At 37.3% G+C, this 18197-nt stretch overlaps 1 protein-coding gene and 1 long non-coding RNA gene across 12 annotated transcripts in view; one reads left to right on the top strand and one right to left on the bottom strand.

The window, feature by feature from the left end:
• KIF6 (kinesin family member 6) overlaps window positions 1–18197 on the bottom strand; it is a 389626-nt gene that overhangs the window by 299601 nt on the left and 71828 nt on the right. For all 11 annotated transcript variants that reach the window (XM_015136288.3, XM_078000037.1, XM_078000038.1 and 8 more), the window contains 2 exons: window positions 7533–7680; window positions 2523–2632 (listed from right to left, as the gene is read on the bottom strand). In XM_015136288.3, coding sequence (XP_014991774.2) covers window positions 2523–2632; window positions 7533–7680 — 258 coding nt within the window. The remainder of the gene's footprint in view (window positions 1–2522; window positions 2633–7532; window positions 7681–18197) is intronic.
• LOC144340361 (uncharacterized) overlaps window positions 1–18197 on the top strand; it is a 221736-nt gene that overhangs the window by 151456 nt on the left and 52083 nt on the right. The window lies entirely within an intron of this gene.

Genomic DNA, 18197 nt, shown 5'->3' with positions numbered 1-18197 from the left:
GTAAGGCATACTTCCTACCTCTGAGGAATTTATTGTAAATATAAACACCTAGTATGACATCCTTAGACAGCAAACTTATCTATGTAAAATTTATTATCATCACTCAATCAAACTTTCCAATGGAAATCTCCTTTTAAGTCAATGACTCCTTAATTCTCTAGGCCCCACTATAAAAATTTTGAAGCTTGGCGGGGCACGGTGGCTCATGCCTGTTAATTCCAGCACTTTGGGAGGCTGAGGCAGGCGGATCACGATGTCAGGAAATCGAGACCATCCTGGCTAACAAGGTGAAACCCCGTCTCTACTAAAAATACAAAAAATTAGCCAGGCCTGGTGGCGGGCGCCTGTAGTCCCAGCTACTTCGGAGGCTGAGGCAGGAGAATGGCGGGAACCCGGGAGGCGGAGCTTGCAGTGAGCTGAGATAGGGCCACTGCACTCCAGCCTGGGCGACAGAGTGAGACTCCATCTCAACAACAACAACCACCAAAAAAAAAAAACCAAAAATTTTCTTTTGAAGCTCTTTTTGCTACTCTGCCATGAAAGCGAGAATATCTGGTTTTTAATCTTTGTTCTAACATTAACCAATTAGTTTTGAAACAGGGGCCAAGTCACACCTCTCTGGGCTTCATCTCCTCTGTTAGGAAAACGAAGAGTACACCAACCTTCTATGATTCACATTTCTTTTTAAATTACATCACATCCAAGGTGCTGGATATAATCAAGTTATTTTATTTCACTTCTTTGCATATCTTCAATTCCTCTCTCCTCCTCCATGTTCATCGTATCGAAGTTCTTAATTCCTGGATTATTGTTAACAGCCTTCAAACTCTTAGGTGTACATGTTACTTGCTAAAAGCAATTTGAAGCAAGATTTAGCCTGGAGGTATGCTGGTTAGACTAGAGGCTAGAAAACTAAGACACTTTTTGGAATAAAGCTCAATCTCACACTAAAAGCCTGTCACATTCAAGTCTCTCCAAAAATAGGCTTCAGTTGGCCCTTCTGCTTTTATTTCCAACGACTCTTTGTCCTAGTCCATTCAGGCTATAACAAAATACCATAAATTGGGTGGCTTTATAAACAACACAAATTTATTCCTCACTGTTCTGAAGGCTGGCAAGTATGAGATCAAGGTGCCAGTATGGTCAGGTTCTGGTGAGGACCCTCTTTCAGGTTACAGACTTCTGACTTCTTGCTGGTGTCCTCAGTATGGTAGAAGGAATGAAACAAGTCTCATGTGCATATTTTACAAGGAAACTAATTCTATTCATGAGGGCTCTACCTTCTTGACCTAATCACCTCCTCAAAGGCCACGCTTCCTAATACCATCTTCATGGTGATTAGGTTTCAACATATGAGTTTTGGGGTGGCAAGAGTAACAAACATTTAGACCATAGCACTCCTCAATATGCTTACTTTCCAACCACACCTTCATGTCTTTAATGTTGTTCCTATCCTTCCTAGGTGAAGAGTTTTACTTTTTTTGTAAACTTACTGCTAATAGTTCTATTAAGCCCATTTTCTTGTATGGATTCAGTAATCTTTCCTTTCTCTTAATTCTTATACAAATATTTAGAGTATAACTAACAGTACCATTTCTTAAGTCCCTCTCATAAATATTTGAAGCATAAGAGAGATGATATGCAAAAATTCTCAACCAACATTAAAGGAAGAATACATATAAAAGTGGTATAAACAGTATAACTTATTTTCCTTATTATGTCTTCTTAATTTCTTTGCAAATTATAATAATCAACTGATTGTTAATCTTTTTGGTAGAGAATGAATATGTATTTCTAAACTAGAGTTTTTAATAAGAATATAAAAATACATTTTCTTGGCTGTAGGCTACTTCTGATATACGAAGATGTCTGAACAAAAGTATATGAACAGTTACCAATTAATATATGTCTAATATAGGCAGATATTCAAACAAGCATTGAGCAATGTTATATAAATGCTGGCAGGGTAACTTGGTCCGTTATTAGATAAACTTTGAAGATGCTATTTAAATTTCAGTCATGAAACAATCAGTGCCAATCTGATCAAATGATTGCCAAAGTTAGCATTAACCATAGTAGAGAAGCATTTGAGGAAAACGTAAAAATGTTATTTTCTGTCTCAGATTCTCTTACTGCTGCTTGAACTCTAATTTGAATACCTTCTTCTCAGAAAAAGGCCACAATTAGAGGAGCAACAGGGTTTCATGTGGCAGGAAGAAAGTAGTACTGTCATATCCCATCAATCCTCTAAGCACCCAGTCTTAGAGAAAATTCATTGCACTCTCTTCTGCCAACTCCAAAAGAGATTTTCCCAAGAAATGAGTTTCAGGCAATTTTAGTTCCCATCACTACTGTCCATTTGTCATAACTGAAAAAAATATCCATTATATTACAAAAAAATTCGGTTATCCAGTATTTGCTAATTATGATTGAGACCAGAAACATACAAAATTTCAAAGAAAACAATTGAAGAGAACATCTGAAAGTAATTTCCCTCCATTCTTTGTTGTTCTGCTACTCACGGCAAATCTTCCAAACTGGAGGCTTCATGTCTTGGATCCAAAAGATCATAACCACATTCGTTGTAGATTTCCAAATAGGAAATGTGCGTTGTATACATTTTGCTGCTGTCCTGATTGGAAAAGGGAAAGGTATTATTTATTGATTATAAATAATGATTCTGCTTAGATGAAGATGAACACATTTAGCACTCAGTTTCCTTACAGTTTCTCTCTTTTTCTCTCACTTTATATGGTTTACATTTTCAGTTCATGACACTTTCAAGTTGCCAGTTACCATATGCATGAAGCTTTTTAAAATGGCCAACACCCATGATTACAAGCAACTTCAGTCTGTTATTTTTTATTGGTTCCACATTATACATAAAAAGTCAATATACACTTACAATGAGCCAACTTGGTTGCAGAACTGTGTAACACACCATTTTTTACTTTCCAGAACAAAAAAAAGGTTACTAAAAAAAAATAAACTTATATTCTGTGAATAGTCTATTCATAAAAAAGAACACAGACCATTACTTTGGCTTAAAAATTTCAGGAGCAAAATAGTTTCCATCTTTAATCATAATTCTTTTTCTACTTTTCTAATATTCAATATTTTCTGATGACATAAATAAATAACAATGAAAGTGAGTTCCAGAGGACAGACAATAGTTGATTAGTCAGGTATAAGTGGACATTAATAGTTCACCGCCAATACCTCACATGTGGAGTTAATTTTCCTGGCCCGAGAGGGCAAATCAGGGGTATTTAGCTATTAGTTAGAGAGAAATGTTTTTGGTGGGTCATTGCTAAAATGCAATGACATAGGCATCAATGTAATGAGGCTAAAAGTCAAGGTGCCTGGTCCTAGTCTCAATTCTGCCAATAGACAAAATGACCCAAACCCTTTGAGGTGGAATGAAGTAAGGAATTTTTTCAACTCTTGAGAAAGTTCAGTTTTCAATACAAAATATCAAACAATAGCACCTTCTTTTTGTTCCTCCAAAAATACAAATGCTTCAATTTCTGCAAATATTATCATGCTTCTCATAAGGGGAGAGTATATTTGTATCTTGTGGCAAGCAGGTTGTCACGGTGTCAGAGTGTATACTAACGGAGAATTTGCTTAGGATGACCTTCCTGATTGATTCTCACCCATATCCAAGGCAATCCATTTAATAGGGTTTGTTCAAAGGGAGAAAGGACCAAGTCACAGAGATAGGAGAGAGAACAGTGGCCTATAAATAAAAAGCTGGACTCCTACTCTAACTAGAGGTGAGCCTCTACCATGTCAGGCCTTAGTTTTCAAACCCATTAAAGTGAGGAAATTGGCTAATAAATCGCTGTGTGTTCTTCAGTGTAAAATGAATGATTCTTTGGTTCTAAAATGGCTCCAATTATCCAAATAAAGATACTGTCATCCTAGCACTTTGGGAGGCCGAGGTGGGCAGATCACAAGGTCAGGAGATTGAGACCATCCTGGCTAACACAGTGAAACCCCGTCTCTACTAAAAATACAAAAAATTAGCCAGGCATGGTGGCAGGTGCCTGTAGTCACACCAGCAGAATGGTGTGAACCCTGGAGGCAGAGCTTGCAGTGAGCCAAGATTGCGCCACTGCACTCCAGCCTGGGTGACAGTGCAAGACTCCGTCTCAAAAAAAAAAAAAAAAAAAAAAGATACTGTCATTTCAGAAAAACAAAATGATACATGAACAAGTAAAGCAACTCTCAGCCTTCCATGACTATGATAAAAACACTCAAGCCACAGCTGAAATTCTATATTCTGGTGTTCTGTGAAGGTGACAACATGGACTGGATTACTAAGCAATTTTTTTTTCAGCCTAATACTGAAAATTCTTCTGATGTGGGTGACTCTAACCAACAAATGGCCCATTGATTACATTAGTATCCTAGTTTAGTAAAGCTACTATTTCAATATAATTCTTTGGGTTATAACTTGGCTTAGCACAGGTATCAGACACTATAAACACTAAAAAGATTTTGTGTGGCTGTTAGTCTAATCCAAAGTTTCTAAAATAGTCCATGGAATACTCCGGGAAAACAGTATTCCATGGTCAATATATACACAAACTCTGTCCCTCTCTGGAGCACGTCAAAGGCCCTAGGGGGTATTTCAGCAACATTCTGAGATCCTGTTAAAACCAACATATTTTTAAAATTTATCCAAAATATCTGAAATAAACCAGAAATTATGATTTGAGAGTTTAGTATACATTTCTGAGTTCTTCTTAGCATCAGATAAGAACTGAGTTTGCATATTGGAACTCCATTTATAACAGAATAATCCCACACCCTTATCCTCAGTTGTTTCACCATAAAAATGGGGATAATAGCCCTGATCTTGCATTCTGTTGTAACAGAGGAATAACATTCTATATTTAAAATCTTACAAAAGTGTATGGCCCACAACAGATACCAATGAATCATTGTTGCTCCTGTTGCTATTATTATTGCTGTAGTTATTATTATTTCTAGAAGCCTTCAAATGGAGAATTCAGTATATGAATATAAAAGGAAAGGAAAATAAAAGCAAAAAGAACAGCCAACTTGTATGTTTATCTGCAGTGGAGAAAATCTCTTCTTCCAGAAATTAGAATAAATCACAAAATGTCAGGAAAATGGCAGGTCCACTGCCCTGAGATGATAGGGATAATGTCTTTGGCTCTTCCAGCTTCTGCATTTTCTGGACTTTTATTGGAAAATACACTTAAAATTCACTGAGCTATGTGGCAAGCTACCTTTCCTTATTACTCCTTTTTAGTGTTAAGGATTGCCAGACTGTAATGTAACACACATGTTTCCTGCAGACAGCCTTTTCTCCTGCCCCAAAACAAGTTTGAACCTCACAATACTCAAAAATAATGAGCAGTGATTTCTAAAATAAATGGCATCAATTTTCTTCTCTTAAAATCAGTGAAAATGTGCTCCTATCATACCCATACACATTTCAGGACCCAATATGCACTGGGCTCTTACTGTATCTTGAAATGAAGACTTTGCATAGGTCAAATGTTTCCTTTAAGAATTCTAGAGCGCTCCATGTACCTCTCTAAGGCAATCAGCTGAGGACCTCTGAGTACCAGGCTGCATTTTCCAGCTATACAATATGAACAGACTTCATGATGCACTTCAAGTTGCTTGACCAGTTTCACCATAGCTGTTTGATTATAATGAATGTGTTATGCCCCATCATGAAAATATGTCCATTTAAACAGAGTTGCCCTGGCTTTAAATGGCTCCAATGGGCTCACTACAAGTCCAGGAAGATATATAGGATCATTCAGAATGAAATGGAGTTTACAGTAATGTCAATGACAAACAGATCTAAAACAATGAACCTGACAAATGGTAAGTACTAAGGAGACATTTAGACATTTGGATCTGTACTTTAATAACCATAGATAACAATTTTAAAGGGACAAAAATATTTTCCTTTGGGAGAGGATGAGTTTATTCTATTTAACTTAATCATGGGATTTGGCTTCATTTTTTTTGAGAGTTTCAAGGGTTCTCTGAAATTGGTCAGGGATCACTTGGCCACATTAATATCCATATATGGATATTACTGGCTGTGATAATAACTATCATGCATTGAGCATATACTGTGTGCAAGAAACTGGACAATATCTTTAAACACAGTATGTTCAGCCCCTCAGAGCAACTCCATAAGACTGAGGCATTAACTAACTGTCCCAAGGCCACATGCTGTAAGCAGTACACTTTCTCAGAACCAGGTTGACCTGCACCTCCAGTGATCTTTCTAAGGCAGAAAGATTCCACATTAGGCCACAGCAATGAAAACGATTAGGAATTATATTCCCAGGTTGTGAAATGTGGGAACAAAACAGGCAATGTCAGAAATAAGTGAGTAAATGAAAAAAGGGCTTTGGATCCAACATATATGCTACACTCAATCCTTTCTCATCCAAATTTTCTGGCATGCAAAGCTGGCATGTTTGAGCTAGAGAAAGATGAGCTGAACTAATGGATAATTGCTACTTTATGGATGGCAATTAGAATTATGCAGATCTCAGCAATTTCTTCTCATCTTTGCAACTCAAAATACAAACAATATACAGTCAAGAAATTTTGGAGTGACTGTTACATTGACCTAGTTAAGACATTTATTATACAGAAGTAATACAAACAAGGAATTGCTGGAACTAGTAGGGACACTGGAGATTCTCTAATACAGTTCAATCTCTACTTTCACAGAAGGGAAAACTGAAACTCAGAGAAGGTATGTGACTCATTAGAGGGAATTTGTTTGAACACAACAAACAAAATAAAGCCAGTCCAAGGTATAGGAGCAATACACATGATGGCACAAAGCACAGAGTCAGGCATCAGGTGGACTTGGGATAGAACTCCAGATCAGCTACTTATAGGATGTGGGCCCAGAGGAAAATATTTAACTTGAGGCTCAGTTTTCCCAACGATGAAATGGGAAGTTGCATTATATGTTATATTAAATACTGGTAAAAGTGATAAAGCTACTGGCATTTTGAGGCACTCAATAAATGATACATATAATCTAGATAGATAACTCTTTTTTACAATGATAATAATTACAATGGTATGTGTACTCTGGTAAATTCCTCTGGGCTTCTATCAAGTGTAAAATAGTAACAATCATACTGTCCTGTTTAGTGTTTCAGTAGCTAAAAGAAAGGTCTGCTTTCCCAGGAAAACATTCCTGTTTCTTGAGGAATGTAAGATATTCGTTGGTAAAAGGTATGGTCTGCTCTTTCAACCTTCATGCGTGTATCAGAAGGAACTCTCCTGGAGCCTTTGCTGAAACAGCAGCACTTTAATGAGAAGCACCTTCTTAATTTTCACTTCTACAGCAAAATCCCAACCTTTCCTTAAAGGTAAAGGCCAGAGTTATGACACAATAAGACTTTATCATTTAGACACAATAAAATAAATGTCATAATAAATTTCCTGCTTTCAGTAAATTTTTGCTGAATATATCAAATACAAAATGACAGGAACAAAAAGTTTCATACCTTTTGTAACTGTTCAAAAATGTATGACAGTGTCCTTGGGATAATGCCTCTGTCACTGTAACGTTCTGCACCCCCTGTGATAGTGAATGTCTTCCCGCTGCCTGTTTGCCCATACGCGAAGATAGTGCCATTGTAACCTTCCAGGACACTGCAATAAAGAAATGACACACTTTTAATACATCAACATGGCTAACTGCATATGAATTAAATGGCTTGTGTTCTAATAACAATCTTATTGAACACTATTAAAAACACTTTATAGAAATATCTATTAAAATTTATATATGTGAATATCTAGCTAGAATTTACATTTTTATCTAGGAACAGCAGCATATCAAACTTGTTCTCTAAGAAAGGACGTGTAACGCAAATGGAGTTCAGTCATCTTAATTATATGCTTCGTCTTTTAGTAAACACTGGACCTGAATCAAAGAATATATTGAAAAAGAGTTCTGGGGAAATAACATCTGTAATTTGGCAAACTGTCAACCTGACACCTGGTACCTCACATGGTATAAACACTCACAATAGTAGTCACTTCCTAGAGCAGGAGGAACACACTCTGTTTGCCACCATGTACCTTGTAATGTAATTCTCTACTTAATACTAAGCACCAGCTGAAAATCCTCTAGGAATTCCCCTCCTCTCTTTTCTTGGAATGACTTTTTGGTAGAAGATGCTAGTCTGTATATATTCTTCAGCCCTGCAGAGTGGCCCTTGATTTGATGGTGGTCTTAAGAATCCAAAGGCTGGATCTTCTCAGCCTTTGAAGAGCACCACCTATAATACAAGCTTTTAAAAATATGCACGAAATGATGTAGACTTTCAAAACTGTGTCTTTAATCTACGCTACATGGAACAGTAAACTTTTGTAGCTTTATGTTCGTTTTTTGATACAAGTGGCTCATTGATCTCTGAGATGTTTCCATTAAACCAGCTATGATGACATCAGCTATTGGTCCCCATGTTGTGGGTGGATTTTTTGATAGATGGCTCCTCTGAGTTCACCCCTCACTGTTCACATTAGAATTCCTGCCCTATTACTTCTGTCAACGTCCTATCTATAGTTCTATGTTTCATATGCTTTCATGCCTGTGTATTGAGTGATCTATCACTATAAGGGCCTCTTAAAACACACAGGTTTGACTGGAGATTATTCTGAAGTGGTCATTTAAGTCCTGAGTACTTTATGCAACTATTAAACTAACAATATATTCAGCAACAAGTCAATGCATCTTTTGCTGTGTAGGTAGAAAGTGTTATTGGTGCTTACAAATGTAATGGACTTAGTAAAGGGAATGCGCAAGAAAGTATTATAACTGTGTGATTCGATGTTCTACTTTTGAGGAGTGTAATCATTCTTCTTCATGTGTTTTTACATGGAGACAATATACTGTTGAAATTCTCAACTTTTAAGATGTTGGAACTATGACGAATTTAGATATATAATTAAAGAATCTTTTTCCTCAACAGAATTTGTTACCAATGAAATATCGATGTCCCATTAGCAATATCATTTGGATATCTATTTCTTGGCCATAAATGCTCTAGGTATATGAAGTCTAAAATTTTAAATATCTAACCTTAAACATTTTATTGATTTTTGATAGAAAGAATAGATGTAAAATATACTAGGCATTATCTGTCTTGAAAAACAAAAAATACAGAGCACAAATTAACATTTTCATTTTGATATAGATTATGAAAAGTGAGTAGGTAGTACACTACGTTGGCATCTGCTAATTGTTATGTCTACTTTTTTATGCTAAAATCTTCTTTCTCACTGCCAGTTGTCCTAGTATGTCTGTCTCTAATATGTGCCCCCCCATTCCCATCTACTGTGGGATGGAAAACCAGATGGCATAGCTTCATAGAACACTGTAAAATAAAAAGGGTAAGGCTCGACCTATGTATACTCCCATGGCTATTTATTTATTACATTGCTACAATTAAACATTAAATAAGGAAATGTAATCAGGCAAAATTTGTCTCCAGTCCCTTCTGTAGAGCCTCCATTCCAACTCAATCTTGTAACCACTCTTCAGTGGACACTAGGCCTTTTCATGTACTTCTGGTCTCATCTGTCCTAAGGAAAAATACTAGTTAAAAATAAAGAAAGAGAAATAGTGGTGTAATGATCCTTGAAAATCCATTACTCCACAAGAACAATAATACCAGTGGCAAAAGTTGTCAAAATCAACTTTTTCAGAACTCTGGAAATTATTCAAAGACTCACACCAATCCACGAAGTGTTTATGTAAGACAAACAGCTAAACTCAGTAGGAACCATGCGCTTTGTGGTATTTTAACTTGAACATTCCCAGCACCTCTCCCTAGCTCCATGGTAGCCTTGAAAAACAACAGCCTTGAAACATTGGAGCTGTGAAATCCAGCAGCCTGGCAACCACTATAGGGGGCAGTATGGATTTGGGGCTCCTCAAAATGCCGCATCCTCAAAGAGCTGCCACTCTCTGACTCGTCTGGGAGCTCTCTAGAAAAGCTCCACTCACAGTACTTGTCTTTGTTAGACCTGATTCAGAGTTCACTTAGTGTAACCATCCCTGTCCTCGGGGTATTTGTTGAAAAAAAATCAGTGGCAAGTGTTTAATATCCCAGCTGGCAAAGCTGCAATGCCAGTGAAGTAAACAAGAACGTAACCAAAAACTTAGAAAAATCTGTGAAGTAAGATGTGCATAAGGGGTTTCAAAAAACTCTGATGTACTCCTGGGAGTCAGGAAGGCCACACACATGTTCAGGACTATATGTATGCCCAGAAAAGACCCAAGAAGGGCATTAGAACTCATCTCTGGCTGGCCTTGAGACTGCACAAACAGGAAGTGAGAAGAAAGACAGTGTTACAAAATTCCTCAGCATTGAAGGTGTGCCCCCAACAAATATGTAGGGACCCTTGTATGTAGGCTGGGAGACCAAGGAGTTCAAGGAATTTAAGGAAATTTATTTCTTTATCTTGCCTAAATTTACTGGCTAGTTTGTTCAGATGATAAATTTGCTCAGTTTTTGTTCATCTTGGAATGTCTTAATTTCTTCTTCATTTTTGAGAATAATATTGCCAGATATAGAATTCTCTATTTGCACATGACATAATATTGTATATAGAAAATCCTAAGGAATTTACTATAAAATTATGAGAAGTAAGAAACAAGTTCAGCAGGGCTGTACGATACAAGTGTGAACACTGTGCAGATAGCAATATTCCCTAAACTGATCTACATTTATGCAATTTCTATCAAAATTCAAGCTGGCTTATTTGCAGAAATTGACGATATGCTTCTAAAATTTATATGGAAAGTTAAGGGACACAGAATAGCTAAAACAATCTTGAAAAGAAAGAACAAAGGTAGATGACTCACACGTCCCTATTTCAAAACCTACTACAAAGCTAGAATAATTAAGACAGAGAGATGCTGGCACAAGACTATACATACGGATCAATAAAATAAAATTAAGAATCTAGAAATAGACCCTTATATTTATGATCAGTTGATTTTCAACAAGAGTGCCAACACTATTCAATGGAGGAAACAATGGTCTTTTTAACAAATGATCCTTGGACAACTGGATATCCACATGCCAAAGAATAAAGCTGGACCCCTACCTCAGACCATGTACAAAAATTAACTCAAAATGAATCACAGACCTAATGTAAGAGATAAAACTTAAAAGAAAATCTTGGAAGAAAACTTAGGAGTACATCTTCATGAGCTAAATTAGGCAACGGTTTTTTAGATATGACATCAAAAGCATAAAGAACCAAAGGAAAAAAATAAGCTGCACTTCATCAAAATTAAAAACTTTTGTGTTTCAATCAAGTAAGTGAAAAGACAACACAATGGAGATAATGTATGCAAATCATATCTATCTGGCAAGGGACTTGTCATCATATCCATAATCCATAACATACAAAGAAATCCTACAACTCAGACAACTCAACAATAAGAAGACAAACAATCTAATTAAAAAGTGGGCAACAGATTTGAATAGACGTTTCTCTAAAAAGAAATGCAAATGGCCAATAGCATATGAAAAGATGCTCAACATCATTAGTCATTAGGGAAATGCAAATCAAAATCACAATTCGGGAGGCTGAGGCAGGAGAATGGCGTGAACCCGGGAGGCGGAGCTTGCAGTAAGCTGAGATCTGGCCACTGCACTCCAGCCTGGGCGACAGAGCGAGACTCCGTCTCAAAAAAAAAAAAAAAAAAAAAAAGATGCAATTTCACACTCACTAGTATGGCTAAAACAAAAAAAAGAGACAATGAGAAGTGCTGGTGACAATGTGGACAAATTGGAACCTTCATACATTGTTGCTGGAAATGTAAAATGGTACAGCTTCTTTGGAAAACAGTCTTACAGTTCCTCAAAATGTAAACCTAGTATTGCCATATGACCCAGCTAGGTATACACCCAGCAGTATTAAAAACATGTGTCCACACAAAAATTTGTAGTGAATGTTCACAACAGCATTATTCATTATTTAGCCAAAAAGTGGAAACACCACAAAGTGACCGTCAACTGATGGGTGGATAAATAAGATGTACTATATCCATTCCATCGGATATTATTTGGCAAGGAGAAGGCAGTACTGATACATGCTACAATAAGGATAAAACTTGAAAACACATTAAATTTTAAAAAGCCAGTCCAAAAAAGGCCATATATTGTGATTCTATTTCTAGAAAATGTTTAGGATAAGAAAATCCCATGGACATAGAAAGTAGGTTAGTGTTTGACAGGAGCTAGAAAGAAGGGAAAATGGAGAGTGACTGCTAATGGGTATGGTACAGAGCTTCTTTTTGGGGGTAATTAAAATGTTTTAAAATTAAATAATGGTGATTGATGGTTGCACATTTGTACTAAAAATAACTAAATTGCATACTTTAAAGAGTAAATGTTTTAGTATTTGAATTACATCTCAACAAAGCTGTTGTAACAATAAAATAGTAAAGAAGAGTCTATACTCACTTGTTAATAACCATATGTGTATACTATCTTTTCAGTAGTATTTTTAAAAGACAGAGAGAATGGTAATTAATAAAAGGAATGAAAAGCTAATGATACATTTCAGCAATGAAGAGTGAGATGCACATTTTTGTTCAGAAGTATTTCTGAACTTCCTAAAATCAACAATGCAGGCTACTGCTTAATCCATCTTAGCTAGAGACAGTCCTGATGTGTAAATAAATCAACTCTTTATAAACCCAGAGTTTGATGATCAGAGGAAATTTCCATTGTAGAAATTCTCTCCTTCTGTTTGCAAAATGCACTTTTCCTAGAAGTTTAAATTATAAAGCTAAGATAGTTTGTCATTTCTTACCTTTTAATATTTGCACGAATAAAACAAAAATAAAGCCTCAACCCTTTTGGAGATTATAAACTGAAGTGTTACTCCAGACACAACACATTTACATGCTAGAAAAAAATACAAGTCATTTTAAAGTCTAGTTTTTCCATTTTTATTACTCTTTGTTTAACTAGGCTCCAAGCAGAATACTGTCTGGAGGATCTGCACAAAGTGAGACTTCATTTTGTTTACCTCCAGATGCAAAGGCTTTAAGAATCCCAAGATACAATGTCTAAATGAAAGTAATCAACAACAAATCATTATTGTAGTCATAATTTAGTTCACTAAACCAAAAAACGAGACATAAATTATAGTCCCTCAAAGAGACAGCATAGTTGGAAAAACAAACAAACAAAGAAACAAAATATAGTAATAGGACCATGGATTTTATAATTGATGTCAGCAGAGGTCTTCTAACTACATTTTGTCCACCCAAAGAATTCCCTCCAAGGTATTTCTGAAAAACAGTGGCACAAACTATTCTTAGATAGGACCAGGTTGGACTTAGAGAACTGAGTAGGGCTGATTTCATTGTTGAGAGGGGAGGGACAGGTGAAGCAGCACCTTAAAAGTTGACCATGAGTGAAAAGTCAAAAAGTAAATTAAGATAGACCTGTCCTGCAAAGAGAAATCGGATTGGCAATGGCTTAGGGGAAGGGGGTGGAGGTATGGTGTCAATTTCACTCTTCTTGCAATGCTACTCTGACTTAGCTTAGTACTGGATTACAAGCACAGTGGAACACTCGGGGTAGAAGACACAGAATCTATGTTTTTGTTTGTTTGTTTGTTTGTTTGTTTGTTTTGAGACAGAGTCTCCCTCTGTCACCCAGGCTGGAGTGCAATGGCGTGATCTCGGCTCACTGCAACCTCTGCCTCCCGGGTTCAAGTGATTCTCCTGCCTCAGTTTCCTGAGTAGCTGGGATAACAGGCACCTGCCATTATGCCCAGCTAATTTTGGTATTTTTGTAGAGACAGGGTTTCACTATGTTGGCCAGGCTGGTCTTGAAATCCTGACCTCAGGTGATCCACCTACCTCAATCTCTCAAAGTGCTGGGATTACAGGAATGAGCCACCGTGCCTGGCTAATGTTTTTTAACTTTTTTTTTTTTTTTTTTGAGATAGAGTCTTACTCTGTCCACCAGGCTGGAGTGCAGTGCCACGATCTTGGCTCACTGCAAACTCCGCCTCCCAGGTTCAAGCGATTCTCCTGCCTCAGCCTCCCAAGTAGCTAGGACTACAGGCAACTGCCGCCATGCCCAGCTAATTTTTGTATTTTTAGTAGAGACGGCGGGGGGCAGGGGCGCCTCACTGGCCAGGCTGGTCTCGAACTCCTGACCTCAGGTGATCCACCCACCTCGGCCTCCCAAAGTGTTGGGATTACAGGCGTGAGCCACCATGCCCGGCCAAGGGCCCGGATTTTCATATCATTCCCTTCAATTCTTCTTTGAGCTAACCAGTTATGTGAGACAAGAAATCCTCTCTGCTTTGAGTTGGAATTCAGTTACATGCAACCAAGAGAATCATAATTATTGCAAAGTTTCCAGAGTGATCTGAAAGACACCTCTTAGTCCTTGATTTAGAGCAAGGATCTCAAGCTGGCCGTAAAACTTGCCTACAGGAATGTTTAAACTTAACTAAATTTGAATGCCTTTTTGTGAGACATGTTCTTCAGTTTGCCGTGGTCCCAAACATTCCCTAACATCTTAGAATCAACTGCTTCCTAAAGGTATGTTACTTACCTAGACTTGAAAGCAGGGCTGTATCACTGCATAATCACCGTGCAGTCCATGTGAATGCTGGTGCCCCCTCACCTTTGTGCAGTGCCTAGCCATTTGTGTAGGCTACTGTGAAGCGCACCCCCGGAGGTGTACAACATAGAAGTCCTGCGTAAAGGCATCTGAATTTAGTCCCCCTACTTTAGATACTGTCCCTTCTAAAAGCATGTTTTGGCCCAGGGCTGTGGCTTATGCCTGTAATTCTAGCACAGGAGGCAGATGGATTGCTTGAGCCCAGGAGTTTGAGATCAGCCTGGGCAACATAGCAAGACCCTGTCTCTACCAAAAAAAAAAAAAAAATTAGTTGGGTGTGTGGTGTGCTCCTGGAGTCCTAGTTACTCGAGAGGCTAAGGTGGGAGGATCACTTGATCCCAGGACTTCAAGGTTACTGTGAAGTAACCTTGATTACTTGATTAACCTTGACTTGGGGACAAGAAGACCATGTCTTTACTTATAAATAAATAAGTAAATAAAATAAAATGTCATAAAAATAAAATACAATAAAAGCATGTTCTGGCAAGATCATTCTAAGATCTTTTACAGCTTCACTTCTATGATATATTGATCTGGTTGTAAATCCTGATAGAGAAATAAAGTAGGTTACATGGCTAGTCTTCGTCAACCTAAACCAAATCATCAATCATTTTGGAAAGGAATATCCAAGGCCAAGAATATCTAGATTAGAAGCAGTTACCCCATACAACCAAAATTTTTGTGTGTGTGAGAAAAATGAAACTGCAAACATAGATTAACTGGTAATTTATACATCTGTGGGCATACTGGCTATTAAACTAGAGTCACAAAGAAAGAGACCCACAGGCAAAATATAGCTGGCAGAGCATTTGTTTGGTCAACACTGTCTTTTTTAAAAAAATCGGTCTGCGTGGTCTTAGTCCCCAGGATCTGTGCTCCCCAATTTAAGCACAGATACCACCACTCCATCTGGCCCTCACTAGTTTTTTTCAGATTAATTATTTGCCTTCCATGGAATGTTGAGTTTTGCAAACGCTGCTATAAAGTGACTCAGATAAATGCTAAGAGTAACACTCCGATTTAAAAAAAAAAAAGAAAGAAAGAAAAGAAATCAATAAAAAACTAAACTAAATATCAGCATCTTCCAGGTTTTGAAATGTCATAAGCAATTCCCTCACACCATCATCCACCTAAGAAACCAAATGGGTATCCCACCCATCATTGTTCACATTTCGTGTGTGATAGGAAAATAAGAATATTGGGTGCTTTCTTCTAAAACAGTCACTTTGGCACAATCAGGACTCCCACTCTTGGATGTGTCACTAAAACAGGATCAGCAGCTGCCTGCCTTGAATGATTTGCAAATTCTCCTTCTTGGATACAGGGGCTAAGGAAGGGGATCTCTTGAGATCCTTCCCAGTTCTATGATTCTCAGGGCTTTGTTCACAGTCTTGTTCTAATTACTTCAAACCAAACTTTGCAAGAAGCAAACACATCACAGGGCACCTAATCCAAACAGCCTCTCTTAAAGGATCTTCGAGGTCTTAAGGACACTAGACAGCTTCACATCCATAAGTTCATGGACCAAATCCAGGCCAGAGTGCTCTCTAAATGAGGCTGTTTATTATTTCCCAAGTTTCTGAAGAAACCATTTTGTGTTAGTATTAATAATAAGCAGCTTAAATCTGGTAAAAGAACAGAAATGCATGAAACTTTAATAGAAGAAAATGACCCCTTCTGAACACAATCCAGTTCTAAATGTTTCAGTCTGAAGTCCAGCATACAGGATTGAAAAGTGATGGCTACGTTTTTATCTTATTTGTGTTATAAAAAAGTATATATTTACATTACATTATACACTATTTTATCTTATTTACATTATCTTATTTACATACTTTATAATTACATTATAAAAAATGCATTTACTGTAGCATTTCTGACAGATATTTTTCCTATGATCCTTCAGAATAAACACTTAGATTAATTAAATATATAATCATTTTCAGATGACCATCTAAGGAGGCAACTAAAATGAAACCACAAAGTTTTATACAACAATGTGGGGGAAATTCATTGTCTATAGAAGTTTATTAGGACAGAATCTTGCATAAAACCTGAACTGGTTACTTTGGGTTTCTTTTATAGGCATACAAAAGAAAATAGAAAACACTTTTTCCTAAAATCCTAACACTGAGTTCTCTGTCAGTAAATTGATCAATCACATTTCTCAAGCATTCATAATATTATATGAGAAGCCTGGTACTGTGTGCTTTGTGAATTTACAGGAAAAAAAAAAAGCTTCCTCTCAAGAAATATGCAGTGCAAGGTAAAGCAAGATAACCACCAAGATAAGCATCTTGAAATATCTGAGCATGTGCACATATTCAACTGTATAACCTTCTAATTAACACATCAATCTATAATTTTTAAAAACCCAAAGGACTGATTTATAAATGTGTCTGGAGAGAGAGAAAGCATTTAAACAAAGTCCTCTACAAAAATTTATAAATAGAGAGGCCAAGTGAGAAAACTGTGTTTTCCTAGAGACTCCATCCTTTTCCTTGCCAACTGTGAATCGAGCTTCTGGGTCCTCTAGCCATCTGAATAGTGGAAACAGAGATCTGAGAATCTAGGCGAAGAAGTAGGGGAGACAGGCATAGAAATGAAAAGACAAAGGACCTGTCTTCAGGGGAGGATTAGTCTGAAGAGTTTAGAGGAGAGTGGAAAGCAGAAAGTTGAGCACTGCAGGATGGCGGGGGAGGGTAGCAGGTGGCTGCCTTCAGTGTGGTGGGTGCTGAGAGAAGCAGCAATGGAGGAGAATGCACTCTCCTAACTCCTGCAATTCCTGAGAGCCCACACACAATCTGACTTTTGAGTACTTCCAAAAGTGACATTGTACACTGACTGGACCACATGGAGCTCTAGTTTAGATTTAAGTTATGAACCTTTTTCTCCATACTTCTAGTCTCAAGATTACTTGCCATATAAGACCTTCTTATTTGACTTCAATTTTGTGTAAAATGGAAGACATTTTGCACATTTTTGGGAAAATTCAAACACACTTTGATTTCAATGGATAATAATTAAGGAGGAAAATTGCCCTTTGGCATAGAAAGGTAAATAAAAATACATCTCATGAAGCTGCTAATAATCATCATGGCTTTATTTGCATCATGGATACACAATGATCTAACGAGATTTAGGAGCCAGAGTTTGAAGCAGAAAGATGTGGACTGACTGAGATCATTCATAAAGGAATCAGGAAAAAGGAACAGAAAAGACTTTTCAGCTAAGTAATGCCAACCTACTCTGCAGACCACGGAGAACTATGGCCTATGGAACTATGGCCTGTGAACTAGAGGGGCATGACAGTGGAGATGATGAAACCAGTCTTGGTTGGGCAAAAATCACATGAGGAATCTTCTAGGGGCACACTCTGAGGAGAGATATGGAGAAAATAGGAGGGAATAGTGTTCACAAAATTCCATGAGATACATATCCTACTCTTAGCTTATGGATAGGAGAGACACAGCATCATCCTACTAAGTGCAATGA

The sequence above is a fragment of the Macaca mulatta genome, chromosome 4 (assembly GCF_049350105.2).
Source record: "Macaca mulatta isolate MMU2019108-1 chromosome 4, T2T-MMU8v2.0, whole genome shotgun sequence".
NCBI classification, from domain to species: domain Eukaryota; kingdom Metazoa; phylum Chordata; class Mammalia; order Primates; family Cercopithecidae; genus Macaca; species Macaca mulatta.
This window is presented reverse-complemented; position numbering and strand designations above follow the sequence as displayed.